The 19,138-nt window shown below is 42.2% G+C and overlaps 1 protein-coding gene across 1 annotated transcript in view; it reads right to left on the bottom strand.

The window, feature by feature from the left end:
- Window positions 1-16,069, bottom strand: part of LOC110528701 (galactosylgalactosylxylosylprotein 3-beta-glucuronosyltransferase 2-like) — a 31,718-nt gene extending 15,649 nt beyond the window's left edge. Inside the window, exon 1 of the mRNA XM_021610836.2 lies at window positions 14,842-16,069. Within this exon, the coding sequence (XP_021466511.1) occupies window positions 14,842-15,363 (522 nt within the window). The 5' untranslated portion in view covers window positions 15,364-16,069. The remainder of the gene's footprint in view (window positions 1-14,841) is intronic.
- Window positions 16,070-19,138: the final 3,069 nt, after the last annotated feature.

Genomic DNA, 19,138 nt, shown 5'->3' with positions numbered 1-19,138 from the left:
AATCTAGGTCGGATAATTGTTTTGTCCCTAAACAAGATCAATAGGGGAGCTTTTTGAGCTGCGTGTCTCACTGTTCTTTCATGCGCAATGACACACCTGGCCTCTCAGCTGCCTATCAGCTATTCCTACTTGTTCTTGTGGATTCATATTGAAAATTGATGCACCTTTGAATAAATGTTTGTGTGTTATATGATTGCTAGTTAGCATATTTCAGGTCCGGACAAATGATCCACCCACTACTACTGTCACTATGAATGGTGGATAGAGGGCAGGATAGACAGACTGGTAGACTATTGACCTGTGGTATAGTAATAGTTAACGTGCAGAAAAGCCTAGTGCATAAGGGAAGTACAAAAACCCATTGATTTGGGGAGGTGCATGCAAGCAGATGAGAAAATGTGGATATATGGAAGAAGTTATAAAGTAAAACCTGCAAAAGAGAAAACGTAAACCAGGGAAAAAAATGAACTACCCTCCCCTGTGCCCAATAAGAATATATATCACACCCCCCACAGTATATTTCGAACTGTCCCTAACACAAGAGAGAGAAACAACAAATCAAATAGCTACTCTAAAATCAGTAAGGCTAGTGACACCACTCACTCACTAAGTCACAGTAATTAAATGGTGGTGTTATTAATTATTTAAGTGATAATCAATGAGGGCTAGGCATTCTAATATTTTCCATAGAACACACAGAGCCCCGAGCTGATTATCATGGCTATAATTTAACACATTTAACACAAGAAATGTGTTCATTTGCCGGTAGAATGTGTTCAACATCCACTGAAGTAGCTAGCAAGTTAACTAGATAGCTACAGTAGTTGACGTGGAAACCAAACAAACACACTTGCTAGTTTAGCTAGCCAAACCATCAGTCCTAGCATGCTTTTATGAAAATTGAATTCAACAATACCAATAATGTTTTCAATTCGACTTTTGCTTTCAAAAGCATCTCAAACATGAACTATAGCCATTGAATTCTACCGTGCAAATATACTGTGCTTCATTTAAGCAATAAGGCTGATGGGGTGTGTTATATGCCTTTATAAACTGGCTGGTTCAAGCCCTGAATGCTGATTGGCCGACAGGCATGGTATATCAGACCGTATACCTGCAGGTATGACAAAACATTGATTTGTACTGCTCTAATTAGGTTGGTAACCAGTTTATACTGTACTAGCAATTGGGTCATGCCTAAGAACAACATTTAGCCGTGGTATATTGGCCATATACAGTACCACACCCCCTCGTGCCTTATTGCTTAAATATACCATTGCTAAGGACATTTCTTATGCACAACGCAACGCCCTTAGCATTGATATATTAGCAATATAATACAAACACCCAAGGTGCCTTATTGCTATTATAAACTGGTTACCAACGAAATTAGAGCAGTAAAAAGAAGGGCATTCTAGAGCGTGCATTATTTCCCTTTATAAACTTGGTGGTTCAAGTCTTGAATGCTGATTGGCTGAAAGTTGTAGTATAGCCGGTGCGTCGTGCCTAAGAACAACCTTTAGCCGTGGTATATTGTCCATATATCACAACCCCTCAGGCCTTATTGATGAAATATACTAGGCTCTTCATAATGTTAACCTTTGCTCATTGACTCTACAAATCTAGTTATGATGTGGTCTAGCTTGATATTGTTTATTTTGGATACAAAACTGCTTTATGAGAAAATAAATAGCCTTGTTTTGACAGCTACACTATCTGTGAAATGCTAAAATAAACAACATGACGTGTTTGACAGGTTATTACCACAATATGACAGGTCATTAATGCTCTATGACAGACTATTACTATGGAGGTGAGTTCTGTAATGACCTGGACAAGGTGGAGAGAGCAGGCTGACTATCAGCCTATAAAAATACAGATTTTTACACAGGCCTATCTTTGGAGCTGCAGATAGCAGGGTCGGCCCTAGGCATAACCGACATAAGCGGTCGCTTAGGAGCTGCTTGGGAGCCCCTGACCAAATGTTTTAAAATAAATAACAATAATTTACATATATACAGTGCATTCAGAAAGTATTCAGATCCCTTGACTTTTTCCACATTTCTCATCAATTTACATTCATTTTTGCAAATGTATAAAAATAACAGATAAAAATATCATATTTACATAAGTATTCAGACCCTTTGCTATAAGACTCGATATTGAGCTTTCCATTGATCCTCCTTGAAAGGTTTCTTCAACTTGATTGGAGTACACCTGTGGTAAATTCAATTGATTGGACATGATTTGGAAAGGCACACACACTGTCTATATGAAGTCCCTGTCACGTTCTGACCTTAGTTCTTTTGTTATGTCTTTGTTTTAAGTATGGTCAGGGCGTGAGTTGGGTGGGTTGTCTATGTTCTTTTTTCTAGGATTTGGGATTTCTGTGTTTGGCCTGGTATGGTTCTCAATCAGAGGCAGCTGTCAATCGTTGTCCCTGATTGAGAACCATACTTAGGTAGCCTGGTTTCACTTTTGAGTCGTGGGTGCTTATTTTCTGTGTCTGTGTGTTCCACACGGAACTGTTTCGGTTGGTTATTTCACGTGTCGTTTATTTTTTTGTTTCAGTGTTCGCTTGTTTAATAAATAGCATGAACACGTACCACGCTGCACATTGGTCTGACATTTCTTACTCCTCGTCAGAGGAGGACGAAGACAGCCGTTACAGTCCCACAGTTGACAGTGTATGTCAGAGCAGAAACCAGGCCATGAGGTCGAAGGATTTGTGCGTAGAGCTCCGAGACATGACTGTGTTGAGGCACAGACCTGGGGAAGGGTACCAAAAAATATCTGCAGCATTGAAGGTCCCCAAGACCACAGTGGCCTCCATCATTCTTAAATGGAAGAAGTTTGGAACCGTCAAGACTCTTCATACAGCTGGCCTCCCGGCCAAACTGAGCAATCGATGGAGAAGGGTCTTGGTGAGAGAGGTGACCAAGGACCCAATTGTCACTCTGACAGAGCTCCAGAGTTCATCTGTGGAGATGGGAGAACCTTCCAGAAGTACAAACAATCTCTGCAGCACTCCACCAATCAGGCCTTTACGGTAGAGTGGCCAGACGGAAGCCACTACTCAGTAAAAGGCACATGACAGCCCGAGTGGAATTTGCCAAGAGGCACCTAAAAGACTCTCAGACCATGAGAAACAAGATTCTCTGGTCTCATGACATCAAGATTTAACTCTTTGGCCTGAATGCAAAGCATCACATCTGGAGGCAACCTGGCACCATACCCGTGGTGAAGCATGGTGGTGGCAGCATCATGCTGTGGGGATGTTTTTCATCGGCAGGGACTGGAAGACTAGTCAGGATCGAGGGAAAGATGAGCAGAGCAAAGTACAGAGAGATCCTTGATGAAAACCTGCTACAGAGTGCTCAGGACCTCAGAATGGGGTGAAGGTTCACCTTCCACCACAAAACGACCCTAAGCACACAGCCAAGACAACGCAGGAGTGGCTTCGGGACAAGTCTCTGAATGTCCTTGAGTGGCCCAGACAGAGCCCGGACTTGAACCCGATCGAACATCTCTGGAGAGACCTGAAAATAGCTGTACAGCAATATTTCCCATCTAACCTGACAGAGCTTGACAGGATATGCAAAGAACAATGGGACAAACTCCCCCAAAACAGGTGTGCCAAGAATGTAGGGTCATACCTAAGAAGATTCGAGGTTGTAATCGCTGCCAAAGTTGCTTCAACAAAGTACTGAGTTTAGGGTCTGAATACTTATGTAAATGTGATATATATTTTGTTACTGCTTTTGCTTTGTCATTATGGGGTATTTTGTGTAGATTGATGAGGAGAAAAAAACGATGTACTCCATTTCAGAATAAAGCTATAACGTAACAAAATGTGGAAAAAGTCAAGGGGTCTGAATATTTTCCCAAATGCACTGTATATCCATAAAAAGGAAGCCAGCATGATTTTGACTGTTTGAGAAACGCTGTCTGCATGCCTGTCTGTCTCGTCTCGACTCCAGACACGTTAATTACTATCGGACAATTAATTAAAAATTAAACAATTAAAAATTGAGTGTATGTAAGCTTCTGACACACTGGGAATGTGATGAAAGAAATAAAAGCTTAAATCAATTATTCTCTCAACTATTATTCTGACATTTCACATTCTTAAAATAAAGTGGTGATCCTAACAGACCTAAGACAGGGAATTTTACTACGATTAAGAGTCAGGAATTATGAAAAACTGAGTTTAAATGTATTTGGCTAAGGTTTATGTAAACTTCCGACTTCAGCTTTATAAATTGCCTGGCTTGGTTGATGAGACAAAGGATTGCGCAGTCAGATGGAACAGAGTAGGCATTTGAACGTAATAGATGTATCTGTGGTACACCGGCTGGCTTTAACCAACCAGGATTCAGTTTTGGACCCACCCATTGTATAAATCACTATCATGCACCTTATGTTTGAATGGTAGGATTAAATGGCTATACTTCATTCTTACATGTTCTACGTTTGAGCTGCTTTTGAAAGCAAAAGTCGAATTGAAAACATTTTTGGCATTGTTGAATTCAATTTTCATACTAGCAAGATGGGACTGATGGTTTGGATAGCAAAACTAGGAAGTCTGTGTGTTTAGTTTCCATGTCAACTACTGTAGCTATTTAGTAAACTTGCTAGCTACTTCAGTGGATGTTTAACACATTTCTAGAGGTAAATATGATAGATTATAGACATGGTATGAAAGGGATGAATGGAAAGGCACTGGAGCTATGAACCGCCAATGCTGTCTCTGCCTGGCTGGTTCCCCTGTCTCCACTGGGATTCTCTGCCTCTAACCCTACTACAGGGGCTGAGTCACTGGCTTACTGGTGCCCTTCCATGCCGTCCCTATGAAGGGTGCGTCACTTGAGTGGGTTGAGTTACTGACGTGATCTTCCTGTCCGGGTTGGCGCCCCCCCTTTGGGTTGTGCAGTGGCGGAGATCTTTGTGGGCTATACTCGGCCTTGTCTCAGGATGGTAAGTTGGTGGTTGAAGATATCCCTCTAGTAGTGTGGGGGCTGTGCTTGGCAAAGTGGGTGGGGTTATATCTTGCCTGTTTGGCCCTGTCCGGGGGTATCGTCGGACGGGGCCACAGTGTCTCCCGAACCCTCCTGTCTCAGCCTCCAGTATTTATGCTGCAGTAGTTTGTGTTGGGGGGCTTGGGTCAGTTTGTTATATCTGGAGTATTTCTCCTGTCTTATCTGGTGTCCTGTGTGAATTTAAGTATGCTCTCTCTATGTATGCTCTCTCTCTCTTTCTCTCTTCTCTCTTTCTCTCTCTCTCTCTCGGAGGACCTGAGCCATAGGACCATGCCTCAGGACTACCTGGCATGATGACTCCTTGCTGTCCCCAGTCCACCTGGCTGTGCTGCTGCTCCAGTTTCAACTGTTCTGCCAGCGGCTATGGAATCCTGACCTATTTACCGGACGTGCTACCTGTCCCAGACCTGCTGTTTTCAACTCTCTAGAGACACCAACATTGTTAGAGATACTCTGAATGATTGGCTATGAAAAGCCAACTGACATTTACTCCTGAGGTGCTGACTTGTTGCACCCTCGACAACCACTGTGATTATTATTATTTGATCCAGCTGGTCATCTATGAACATTTGAACATCTTGGCCATGTTCTGTTATAATCTCCACCCGGCACAGCTAGAAGAGGACTGGCCAACCCTCATAGCCTGGTTCCTCTCTAGGTTTCTTCCTAGGTTCTGGCCTTTCTAGGGAGTTTTTCCTAGCCACCTTGCTTCTACACCTGCATTGCTTGCTTTTTGGGGATTAGGCTGGATTTCTGTACAGCCCTTTGTGACATCAGCTGATGTAAGAAGGGCTTTATAAATACATTTGATTGAATGATTGATAATCAACTTGGGGCTCTATGCGTTCTCTGGAAAATAACACAACTCTGTGGAAGATTTGTTCCACTCCGTTAGCGCGAACATGCCGTTGATTATTTTCCAGAGAATGCATAGCCCCTCGTTGATAATCCCTTACCAGTGGCGATTTTAGCATGTCAATTTTGGTGGGGCAAACAAACAAAAAAATGTGGGATGCATGCCAGCAAAGCCACTACACAACACAACACTAACCAATACATTAATTGTATTATAACGGTGACAAACGGTGCCCACAAACTGTTAGGGTCTACATAAAGCTGTCCTAACAGCAGAGCCCCAACACCTTACCACTGCTACACCTGGCTATCAGCGGAGCCTTGTCTGGCAGCGAAACAGTTCATTCAGCCTCATTTACTTCCTTTAAAAAAAAACATAGCTGATATGGCTGACTTGCTAAAACAAATGTGGTCTCTACTGACAATTGAGATGTACAAACTATGGCATAAGGGGACAACGAGCGGATAAGAGGCAATCCGTAATTTTGATTAAGACGTTAATGAGTGAGCGATGAAGGACATAGTCAATATAACTATTTGTTCACTTTTGAAATGTACAGCGACAGAATTCAGAACATGGGCTGTTTGTCATGGTCATAGTGTAATTAATATATTGTTTAGTGTTGTGTAGTGGCTTTGCTGGCATGCATCCCACTTTTTTCCCCCGCTAGAAACAAATCAGAACCATAGGATAAATAAAGGGGGCAATATAAACAGACAATGAAAGCTCTTACAATATTCAATGATTACATTTCTCTAAAGCAGGTTATAGGCTGCATGTGCACCACCAAGTTAGAACAGTAGGTGAAATTAAGAGGGGACAATAGACCAAATTATTATGGTGAGGCACATTGAATGCCGTTTGAGTCTTTGTGTGTCAAAAAAGATACATGTCACATAACACTATTTAAATAAGCTTTTAATTTGACACGTCAAATAACACAATTCTATTATAGAAGGTTGCGTGTGCTGAATTTGCATGTGCAAGCCAAGCACCACAACTACTATCAGTAGCACTGTCAAAGCTGTACAATTTATTTTATGCAAACAAGCAAACAACGGCCACGAACGATGTGTTTATAATATCGCGCTGGTGAAAATAGACCAAATATAGGCTACTAACAGCTTACTACACAACATACACTTAGTATTACTTTCTTAACTACTATACACATGCAGTGGGGCAAAAAAGTATTTAGTCAGCCACCAATTGTGCAAGTTCTCCCACTTAAAAAGATGAGAGAGGCCTGTAATTTTCATCATTGGTACATCATACTTCAACTATGACAGACAAAATGAGAAACAAAATCCAGAAAATCACATTGTAGGATTTTTAATGAATTTATTTGCAAATTATGGTGGAAAATAAGTATTGGTCACCGACAAACAAGCAAGATTTCTGCCTCTCACAGACCTGTAACTTCTTCTTTAAGAGGCTCCTCTGTCCTCCACTCGTTACCTGTATTAATGGCACCTGTTTGAACTTGTTATCAGTATAAAAGACACCTGTCCACAACCTCAAACAGTCACACTCCAAACTCTACTATGGCCAAGACCAAAAAGCTGTCAAAGGACACCAGAAACAAAATTGTAGACCTGCACCAGGCTGGTGAAGACTGAATCTGCAATAGGTAAGCAGCTTGGTTTGAAGAAATCAAAAGAAAAAAAAGAAATTTTCTTCCAGAATGGTCCTGTATTTGGCTCCATCCATCTTCCCATCAATTTTAACCATCTTCCCTGTCCCTGCTGAAGAAAAGCAGGCCCAAACCACGATGCTGCCACCACCATGTTTGACAGTGGGGATGGTGTGTTCAGCTGTGTTGCTTTTACGCCAAACATAACGTTTTGCATTGTTGCCAAAAAGTTAAATTTTGGTTTCATCTGACCAGAGCACCTTCTTCCACGTTTGGTGTGTCTCCCAGGTGGCTTGTGGCAAACTTTAAACAACACTTTTTATGGATATCTTTAAGAAATGGCTTTCTTCTTGCCACTCTTCCATAAAGGCCAGATTTGTGCAATACACGACTGATTGTTGTCCTATGGACAGAGTCTCCCTCTCTCTGCAGTTCATCCAGAGTGATCATGGGCCTCTTGGCTGCATCTCTGATCAGTCTTCTCCTTGTATGAGCTGAAAGTTTAGAGGGACGGCCAGGTCTTGGTAGATTTTCAGTGGTCTGATACTCCTTCCATTTCAATATTATCGCTTGCACAGTGCTCCTTGGGATGTTTAAAGCTTGGGAAATCTTTTTGTATCCAAATCCGGCTTTAAACTTCTTCACAACAGTATCTCGGACCTGCCTGGTGTGTTCCTTATTCTTCATGATGCTCTCTGCGCTTTTAACGGACCTCTGAGACTATCACAGTGCAGGTGCATTTATACGGAGACTTGATTACACACAGGTGGATTGTATTTATCATCATTAGTCATTTAGGTCAACATTAGATCATTCAGAGATCCTCACTGAACTTCTGGAGAGAGTTTGCTGCACTGAAAGTAAAGGGGCTGAATAATTTTGCACGCCCAATTTTTCAGTTTTGGATTTGTTAAAAAAGTTTGAAATATCCAATAAATGTCGTTCCACTTCATGATTGTGTCCCACTTGTTGTTGATTCTTCACAAAAAAATACAGTTTTATATCTTTATGTTTGAAGCCTGAAATGTGGCAAAAGGTCGCAAAGTTCAAGGGGGCCGAATACTTTCGCAAGGCACTGTAACTATGGCAGAACCCAAAGGGCTGAAATGTTGGATGTCTACCCTTACTAAGGACTTAGGTTTGGCGATTGTGTAATGTCCCAATGAGTGACAGAACACTGAGCCAATCACGGTGCAATGCTCCTGTTTTCTGCTGGCCCGCCCCACCACCATTGAAAGCACTGAGCTAGGCTGAAACACCTGCATTTTGGAGCTGATTACTCAAGAAAACAAAAAGGAGACCATGTTTGAATGCGGCTTTATTAGCTCAATTATATATATATATATATATACTGTATATTTTTGCACTGTTTGTGATACGTATTAATGCCAAAATAACATATAAAACAGGCAAGCCCCCAAAACAATATATATTTATTTATGCAGTTTTTTCTCTTGTTAGGTAGACTTTGTCATTAGGCAAAGATTTAGGATCATCTCCACAAATCATAAAGGGTATTACAACGGTGTCTAGGGGCGACTTCATACTGGAGAAATCAGCACTCCTACTCTGAGATGCTTGCTTGATACATACGGACCATGATTTTCCGTTCAACTGGTGGCATGGCAGGGGGTTAGAATACATTTAGAGATTGTTTGAGGTGACCTTGTGTGAATCACATCATATCTGAAGTTGTCGCTGGTTGATAAGGGTACAATGTTCCTCTTTCCCTTTCCCCCCCAGCCCACACACACACACACACACACACACACACACACACACACACACACACACACACACACACACAACGCAAAACCCATGTGCTTCTTATCTCCGGAGCAATCAATGAGAGACGAGCCCCTGCTGTCAATCAGGTTATTTCAACAGGAAATTATATTGAAGATTACACAGCCACAGAGACGACTCGCTCCAAACAAGTGATATGCAAATCAAATCAATTAAAATTGTATTTGTCCCATGCGCCGAATACAACAGATGTAGACCTTACTGTGCTTACTTACAAGCCCTTAACCAACAATGCAGTTCAAGAAATAGAGTTAAGAAAATGTTTACTAAATAAACTAAAGTAAAAAATTGAATAAAAAGTAACACAATAAAATAACAACAACTAGGCTATCTACAGTGCCTTGCGAAAGTATTCGGCCCCCTTGAACTTTGTGACCTTTTGCCACATTTCAGGCTTCAAACATAAGGATATAAAACTGTATTTTTTGTGAAGAATCAACAACAAGTGGGACACAATCATGAAGTGGAACGACATTTATTGGATATTTCAAACTTTTTTAACAAATCAAAAACTGAAAAATTGGGAGTGCAAAATTATTCAGCCCCTTTACTTTTAGTGCAGCAAACTCTCTCCAGAAGTTCAGTGAGGATCTCTGAATGATCCAATGTTGACCTAAATGACTAATGATGATAAATACAATCCACCTGTGTGTAATCAAGTCTCCGTATAAATGCACCTGCACTGTGATAGTCTCAGAGGTCCGTTAAAAGCGCAGAGAGCATCATGAAGAAAAGGAACACACCAGGCAGGTCCGAGATACTGTTGTGAAGAAGTTTAAAGCCGGATTTGGATACAAAAAGATTTCCCAAGCTTTAAACATCCCAAGGAGCACTGTGTAAGCGATAATATTGAAATGGAAGGAGTATCAGACCACTGCAAATCTACCAAGACCTGGCCGTCCCTCTAAACTTTCAGCTCATACAAGGAGAAGACTGATCAGAGATGCAGCCAAGAGGCCCATGATCACTCTGGATGAACTGCAGAGATCTACAGCTGAGGTGGGAGACTCTGTCCATAGGACAACAATCAGTCGTATATTGCACAAATCTGGCCTTTATGGAAGAGTGGCAAGAAGAAAGCCATTTCTTAAAGATATCCATAAAAAGTGTTGTTTAAAGTTTGCCACAAGCCACCTGGGAGACACACCAAACATGTGGAAGAAGGTGCTCTGGTCAGATGAAACCAAAATTGAACTTTTTGGCAACAATGCAAAATGTTATGTTTGGCGTAAAAGCAACACAGCACATCACCCTGAACACACCATCCCCACTGTCAAACATGGTGGTGGCAGCATCATGGTTTGGGCCTGCTTTTCTTCAGCAGGGACAGGGAAGATGGTTAAAATTGATGGGAAGATGGATGGAGCCAAATACAGGACCATTCTGGAAGAAAACCTGATGGAGTCTGCAAAAGACCTGAGACTGGGACGGAGATTTGTCTTCCAACAAGACAATGATCCAAAACATAAAGCAAAATCTACAATGGAATGGTTCAAAAATAAACATATCCAGGTGTTAGAATGGCCAAGTCAAAGTCCAGACCTGAATCCAATCGAGAATCTGTGGAAAGAACTGAAAACTGCTGTTCACAAATGCTCTCCATCCAACCTCACTGAGCTCGAGCTGTTTTGCAAGGAGGAATGGGAAAGAATTTCAGTCTCTCGATGTGAAAAACTGATAAAGACATACCCCAAGCGACTTACAGCTGTAATCGCAGCAAAAGGTGGCGCTACAAAGTATTAACTTAAGGGGGCTGAATAATTTTGCACGCCCAATTTTTCAGTTTTTGATTTGTTAAAAAAGTTTGAAATATCCAATAAATGTCATTCCACTTCATGATTGTGTCCCACTTGTTGTTGATTCTTCACAAAAAAAATACAGTTTTATATCTTTATGTTTGAAGCCTGAAATGTGGCAAAAGGTCGCAAAGTTCAAGGGGGCCGAATACTTTCGCAAGGCACTGTACCGGTACCGAGTCAATGTGCAGTGGTATAGGTTAGTCGAGGTCATTTGTACATGTAGGTAGGGGTAAAGTGACTATGCATAGATAATAAACAGCGAGTAGCGGTCAGTGTAAAAACAAATGTAAATAGTCCGGGTGGCCATTTGATTAATTGTTCAGCAGTCTCATGGCTTGGGGGTAGAAGCTGTTAAGGAGCCTTTTGGACCTAGACTTGATGCTCCAGTACTGCTTGCCGTGTGGTAGCAGAGAGAACAGTCTACGACTTGAGTGACTGGAGGCTTTGACAATTTTTCGGGCCTTCCTCTGACACCACCTGGTATATAGGTCCTGGATGGCAGGAAGCTTGGCACCAATCTTTTCAGTCTCCTGAGAATAGGTTTTGTCGTGCCCTCTTCATGACTGTCTTGGTGTGCTTGGACCATGTTAGTTTGTTGGTGATGTGGACACCAAGGAACTTGAAATGTGAAATTTACTTTGTAAGTGCAGGTTCTTGTTCTATCCAAAATCAGTACTGGAACTAAAGCCTGCACACACAGTGGCTCTCAAGGACCAGAGTCGGCCCTTCAGGATATCCCGGCCTCATTTCCATATCTGGTGTCTGAATGCACATATACGCTATCTGATTACCCCTATATATTAGATTAGCAAAATATGGTTGGGCTGTCAAACTTTTGTTTTTGCTTTGAGGAGGGATATGTTGTTTTTAATGGTCACAGGGGAAAGCAGTTCGTTTTTTCCCTGGTTTACATTCCCCTTTTTGCAGGTTTTACTTTATAACTTCTTCCATATATCCACATTTTCTCATCTGCTTGCATGTGCCTCCCCTATCTAGGTGTTTTGGTACTTCCCTTATGCACTATGCTTTTCTGTGCTTGCTATACCACAGGTCAATATAGTCTACAAGTCTATCCTGACCTCCGTCCATAGTGACAATCGTGGTTTGTGCAGATCTCCAACAGCTTAACTAGCAACCATATCACACACAAAATCATTCAAATCTGCACCAATTTCAATATAAATCCATGAGAAAATAGAAGAATAAGTGATGGGCAGCAGAGAGGCCAGATGTGTCATTGCATGTGTCACTGATTCCAATAGTTTGTGTTAACTAGAAATTATACCACACATTAAAAAAAAACATTAAGAATGTTTTAATAATAATGATCTCGGAGACGTGATGCAAAATGATCCAAAAGTAATGCCCCAACAAAAGGTTACCCCTCCTGAATAACGCAAAAGTTAAATGTAAACGTCAGTTCATGAGAAAAGAGAGTGCAGGAGACAGTCAACGAGCTAATAAGACGAGCAGCAGACAGCTTTGTGGCAGCGGCCGCGGCATAATCAAACAGAGGTGGACAGCGAATGGTGCTGAAAGTAATTTGAGTAGGCCTAATTCATTTCAACAATTGCCGTCACTAACAACAAGAGGGCTCTGTTGAAGCCTATTTCTTCCTATTTAAGAAATGAGAGGCAGGCCTACCTGTTTGACAAACACAATTAAGCTATCCACAGATTCAGTCGGTAGCCAAATCCACCAATAGGCCTACTGTCACCATGCACTCCTTAAATATCTCTGTGTATGTGAAAGGTTTGGTTAAAACCAGGTCTCGAATTAAGGTGGTAGGCTATGTGAGGGTTAGCGACATCTATATGACTGGTGAGGGAATGCCGTGCCCTTTGTTAAAGCAAGCTGGGCAAAAAAAGGATAGCCTACCTATTGGTTAGTTTTATATTTAGAAGATAAATAAGTAATAAGGACCCTAGTTACATAGAGCGTTCTATAATGATGCTGGGCTATGTGATGCCTTATGCTAGAAACATGCTGCAACATCCACCGTTGTTTAGATTGCTTATGTTTATAAGAACTGAGGTCGGCCTTTCCAATACTTTTCGTTGAACTTTACTCAGAAGGATCCTGGCATTACCCAGTGCACATGGCCTATCACTCCCACCGCCTGGCTACTGTAAAACATGGAACTGGAATCCCACAGTACGAATACACGGACTGGACTATGGCATAATGTTCACGACATCACACATGCCTTATGCTAGAAACAATACCCGTGAAAGCTGCGACTCCGAAGCATGTGGTGATATAGCTGCTTCATCTCCATGCCATTTTGAGGCTGAGCCACGGGCTTCTATATTCCAGGAGACAAAAAAAATGACTGTTATTATGTCTGTATCAGCTATTCACTTTCTGAAAAGAGAATATGTTTAAACCCAGGCAGCTTTTAGGGAAGCACTTGTTGTCTTCTGCTGTTGGGTTCGGCATAATTAAGCGATGGACAAGTAGCCAGCAGTTGAAGCTTCCATTGTTCTGTGTTGGGTCGGGCCTCTGGGTGGAAAGGTAACTTTTGAAAGTTTTGACACTGGAGAAATATGGTCAGAATGCATATTTCTGTGTCCATTCTTCCCTGAAACTCCTATTTTCATTATCCACCTTTCTGTTGAGGCTTTGAGAGCTACATTTTCTCTTGATTGCAAGCTGATTTTCTGCAATCAATGCACAGAGAAATTGACATAAAAAAAACGAATTTAATAGAGCCATTGTTAATTTTATCCGTGTAATCAGATCGAAATGATGATGTTATTGTCATTGATTATATACTAACCAGATGTGTTAAAATCTTGTTCAATTTGTAGTGAGGGCCTGTATGGATTGGGCTGCTATCATGCTAATTATGTTTTGGTCCGCCAACTATTAGCTCAGAAAAGAATTGGCCCTAGGCCAAACCTAGTTGCTGACCCGGGACCTAAAACCTACCTAATGTTTCAATATAGCCTTAACATTTGCCATTTCACCTTTCAAATGTATTACCTTTGATGTGTGGCAGAAACACAATCAGCCTGATTAGGTAGGCTACTTCACAAGTCTCCTGTATACTACCTGCACACTTTCATCCACTCCACTCTAACATAACTCCAGCATTCAAACTGCCCATGGCCATTTGATGAATGGAAAGAGACATGTTTAAAGAAGTTCAGAGATTGTAAAGCCAAGCCATTGATACTGAGTAGGGAGGGATGTATTATTTTTTGTTTGTTTTGTTATTGACATACTCTATTTGATTGTGGTGTTGAAAACGCAAACCATGATGAAGCACTAGAGGTGTGTGTGTAGCATATGCAGTTTTCCGTTGCTCATTGATCATGGGTGGTGAATGGGCACAGAAAATGGGTGTTTGCAAAATTCGCTGCATATACAGTATTTTATATAATGATCATCGGATTTCCCTCTAGCTGGTCATTGTCTGCAGCCCGCTCTGATCATAGTGTAATGAGATAAGAACAGAGCTGGTGGTCCATGGTGGTCGGCGAACCATTGAACCTTCTATTCAGTAGCCCTGCATGGCATCTACTGTGCTACAAAACCATGCTGAAGCGGTAGATATTCATGTATATAAATACCGGGTTGCTACAATTATAGTTATTTGTGGTGGTAATCATTTTTTTGCGGATTTTCGAGTAAATGTCGAACTGTCCCTAAGCTTTGGTCTGTTGATAATGACATGCTATGGGTCTGTCGTTGATTTATTATTACCTCTTCAAACAGTTCCAGACTGTATGTGTTGTCATCATCCGCGAAGAATACTATCCCCACGTCCTTGATGGAGCGATGTGACCGCAGCCACGAGAGAGCGGTGTTCCTCTGCTCAGTAGCACGGGGCATCCCGGTACGTTTGAACCGGCGGGGCGTAAAGATGTTCAGGTGTGTGTACTGCATCCCCGAGCGGGCGAGAAAGCGCACCACCAGCTCCGTGCGCACAGTCGAGTCCTCCACTACTATCCAGTGGAAGCGAGGAACCTGGCGGAATGTGTTAGCGAGCCGGGTAAGTTCAGCTTTCTGGACTGGCCGGTTGTAGGTCGGGGTGATGGCGTAGATTGCCGGGAGAGCGGAGCGGTTGGCCCGGGGTGGGCTGGTTCTGTCTTGCCTATGTGCGCCCCCTCCGCGGCCCAGGGCTGGACTTCGGACGGACGTCCTTGTGTCAATATGGATCATGATGATGACGATGAGGACCCAGGGCAGGAGGATGAAGAAGCGGCTGTAGAAGAGCGATTTCATCTTGCCGAAGTTAGGGGATAAACATCTGAGCTGTGCTGTCACTTTACCTCACTTCATCACACCCAAGCATTATACGAACGTTCGGCGACAATTTGCACTCTCCAAAATAATTTTAATGACCACATACGACCATTATTTTGACATGAGGACTTTGTTTCTTGTTATCTCCAATAAACTGTCATAAATCTCAAAATTCATCCCCTTTAGAGTTATGTAAACATAGTCACGTCCGCGTCCGGTCGGGACCGTTTGATGAGTCTCCTCCCGGATAAAAGTGGAGATGATCATATCCCTCGAACAACAGAGCGACGAAAAGAATCCCTTAAAAACAACAGGTAATCCCTCTTGACATGCCTTCAGCCCACAGCCTTTCCGATAAACCACAAATAGCTTTTGAAACAGACCATAAAGCAGACCTATCCACTGGCCTCTACTCTCGTAGTGTCCGAGAGAAAGGGTATCATTCCCGGGGTTGGATGCTGGTTGAGTCGGTGTCTAGCGGGCAGTGGTGAGAAGCAGGTGCAGGAGCTTCAGTGCAGAGAGATGATAAACTGCGATGTGGAGAGAAAGGGGACGGGGAAGACTGGAATGGACGAAGAGAGAAAGAGAGTGGAGGAAAAAGAGGGATACTTTGTCATACTGCTAGAGGAACACGTCAGTGTCCGCTGAGGATGGAGATGAACTCACCCTAACGAGAGAGAGAGAGAGAGAGAGAGAGTTGGGGAGATAGATACAGAGAGAGAGCGCGCGCGAGAGAGAGTGAGAGAGAGAGAGATGAAGAGACGTTTGCTTTGGTTCTAAATTATTGTCGGGACTTTGAATTTGAATTGCAGGTTGTCCTCACCAGACCAATTGAGCAAACACTACAATTAAAAGAGATAGAGAAATATATATGGTAGCTAGGTCAACCAGTAGCCTATAGCAGGAAACGTATAGGCCTATAGACTCTGTCTCAGATTGTGGATTAGTTGCAGGCAAATAGGCTTCAAGTTTGATGACATACCTGTTCATCATTACATGGTTTTGGGCATCACAGAGATTAGCCTAGGTTACACATTCTCTGACAGCGATGTTGATTTTCTGGAGTTTTTATACCATATCAGGTAGCCTATTTGTTTAAATGCAATGAATTGCTTGTGCTTGGAAAATATTGAACACGGTGTTGCTTTGTTCTCCCATAAGGAACTATCCTATGGCTCCTTATCTCGTGTAACAGTCTATATTGATCTGTAGCTTATGTTCTGCCAGACTCTGGTATTTCATCAATACAGCTGAAAAACAGAGTCTGATTTGCATTTCATTATTGTCAATTGGCCAAACCGATTAAATCTATGCCGGTACATAAATATGGAGTGCATTTTTCATTGTCAGCATAAAGTGAAATCTTCACTTTGAGTTATGACTAGTCTATTACTTACACCTTCCAGATAGGCTCTGTGGCATCAGCATGTACCAGTCAATCAACTGCCAGACTGTCTTTTCAGTGGCCCAGTTCCATCAGAGAATCCATTCCTACTGGGTATTGACATGTGACAGCGCTCTTTGCTACTGGGAATTACATGATGAAGGATCAAATGAGAAATAAATGGCTCACTATCAGTTTTGGTGGTGGAAATCAGAGCTGGGTTCTGTTGTGTTGTTTGGGCCCTAGGGATTGGCTATTATCGGACATCATGTCACATGCCACAGGAGCTGGTCTGAGTAAAAGAGACAAGGGAGTGAGACACAGAGTGATGTGGTTGCTAGAGGCAACAATACAGTGTATAGCCTACCTCTTCTGTTTAGTGAGGCCTCAATAATAGTGTGTGTGTGTGTGTGTGTGTGTGTGTGTGTGAGAGAGAGAGACAGTGAAGAACAATCACCATTGTAAATACAACCTATATTTATGTTTATTTCTTTTCCCTTTTGTTCTATAACCATTTGTGCATCATTGCAACACTGTATATAGACATTATATGACATTCTTTGGAACTTTTGTGAGTGTAATATTTACTGTTAATTTTTTTATTGTTTATTTCACTTTTACTTCTGATCTATTTCACTTGCTTAGGCAATGTAAATATATGTTTCCAATGCCAATAAAGCCACTTAAATTGAAATTGAGAGAGGTAGAGAGAGAGAGAGAGAGAGAGATAGAGTGTGTGTGTGTGTGTGTGTGTGTGTGTGACAGAGAGGGCGACATAACCCTGGGACTAGTCTACTCGTAATGCAGCAGAGAGAGTGACATAACCCTGGGGCTAGTCTACTCGTAATGCAGCAGAGAGAGTGATATAACCCTGGGGCTAGTCTACTCGTAATGCAGCAGAGAGAGTGACATAACCCTGGGGCTAGTCTACTCGTAATGCAGCAGAGAGAGTGACATAACCCTGGGGCTAGTCTACTCGTAATGCAGCAGAGAGAGTGACATAACCCTGGGGCTAGTCTACTCGTAATGCAGCAGAGAGAGTGACATAACCCTGGGGCTAGTCTACTCGTAATGCAGCAGAGAGAGTGACATAACCCTGGGGATAGTCTAATCGTAATGCAGCAGAGAGAGTGACATAACCCTGGGGCTAGTCTACTCGTAATGCAGCAGAGAGAGTGACATAACTCTGGGGCTAGTCTACTCGTAATGCAGCAGAGAGAGTGACATAACCCTGGGGCTAGTCTACTCGTAATGCAGCAGAGAGAGTGAAAGAGAAAGAAATACATGCAGATAAATTGAGGGAAGGGGAAGGAGATTGATATTTACAGATGGACAGAAATATCCAGTTAGCTCCCAGACCAACAGAAGACTCCCACCATCCCATGAAAATAAATGAGAGTTCCACCGTATACCCATACATCACTGTGGAACCAAATTAAGAGGTCATTTAGAGTTCAATTCAAATCAGAGACAAATTTAGATCCTCTCAACAAATGGAAAGTCTGCAATGCATTTGTCATCACCATTAGCATGGAAATGACTTTCCATCCGCCCTATTGTGTAGATTGGAGACGAGCTAATACATTTCCCCCAGCATAACTCAATTGACGCAGGTTCGCAGTTGATGACATTAGCTGTTTTATGGGCAAAAGGAAGGAGCTGCTATTGAATTTACTCTCAGCCCCAAAACCGAGCCCGGCAAATGTATTTATTGGAATTCCGCAAATAATGCATTTTTTAAAATTGCCAATTTGATCTGCCTAAGATGTGGGTGGGTGGGTGGTGGGGGGGGGGGGTGTATGTGCTTTATTTCTCCATATACTGTAATGTAAAGTTGTGTATGGAGGCAATTCAAGGTCTAATCAATTTGCTTGATAACTATCGCCTCTTCAACCCAAATAGGATTTGATAGGTCACTTTAATGGAGTCTCTGTTGTCAATCTAGCGACCACAGATTTTCTCAACCTTTTCTCTCGACTTTGTCATCCCCCTTGTCAATAACGAGACACACAAACACACACACACACAGTGAAAATTAAGGCAATTATCCCAATCCCAAATGACCCCTCTGCCACTGTAAAGGAATCGATTGCTAGGATGCTCATTGGCAGAATGTCTATCAAGCACCTCTTAAAATGTACTTATCAAAGCACTTACACACCCACACACTACATACTGAATGAAATCAAGTTCTATTCATACCTGTCCTCTATCACTGCCAGGCTTTGTCAAAAAACCTAACAGTGTCAGTCTGAAAAACACATTCACAAACAGCATCACATAATTACTGCAGTACCAGTTTGTTGTTTGTGAGGACATGAAAACACTTACAGCAACCAAACAAGCTGGTGTTAGGCTAACCTTGAGTCT

The sequence above is a fragment of the Oncorhynchus mykiss genome, chromosome 1 (assembly GCF_013265735.2).
Source record: "Oncorhynchus mykiss isolate Arlee chromosome 1, USDA_OmykA_1.1, whole genome shotgun sequence".
Classification (NCBI taxonomy): domain Eukaryota; kingdom Metazoa; phylum Chordata; class Actinopteri; order Salmoniformes; family Salmonidae; genus Oncorhynchus; species Oncorhynchus mykiss.
This window is presented reverse-complemented; position numbering and strand designations above follow the sequence as displayed.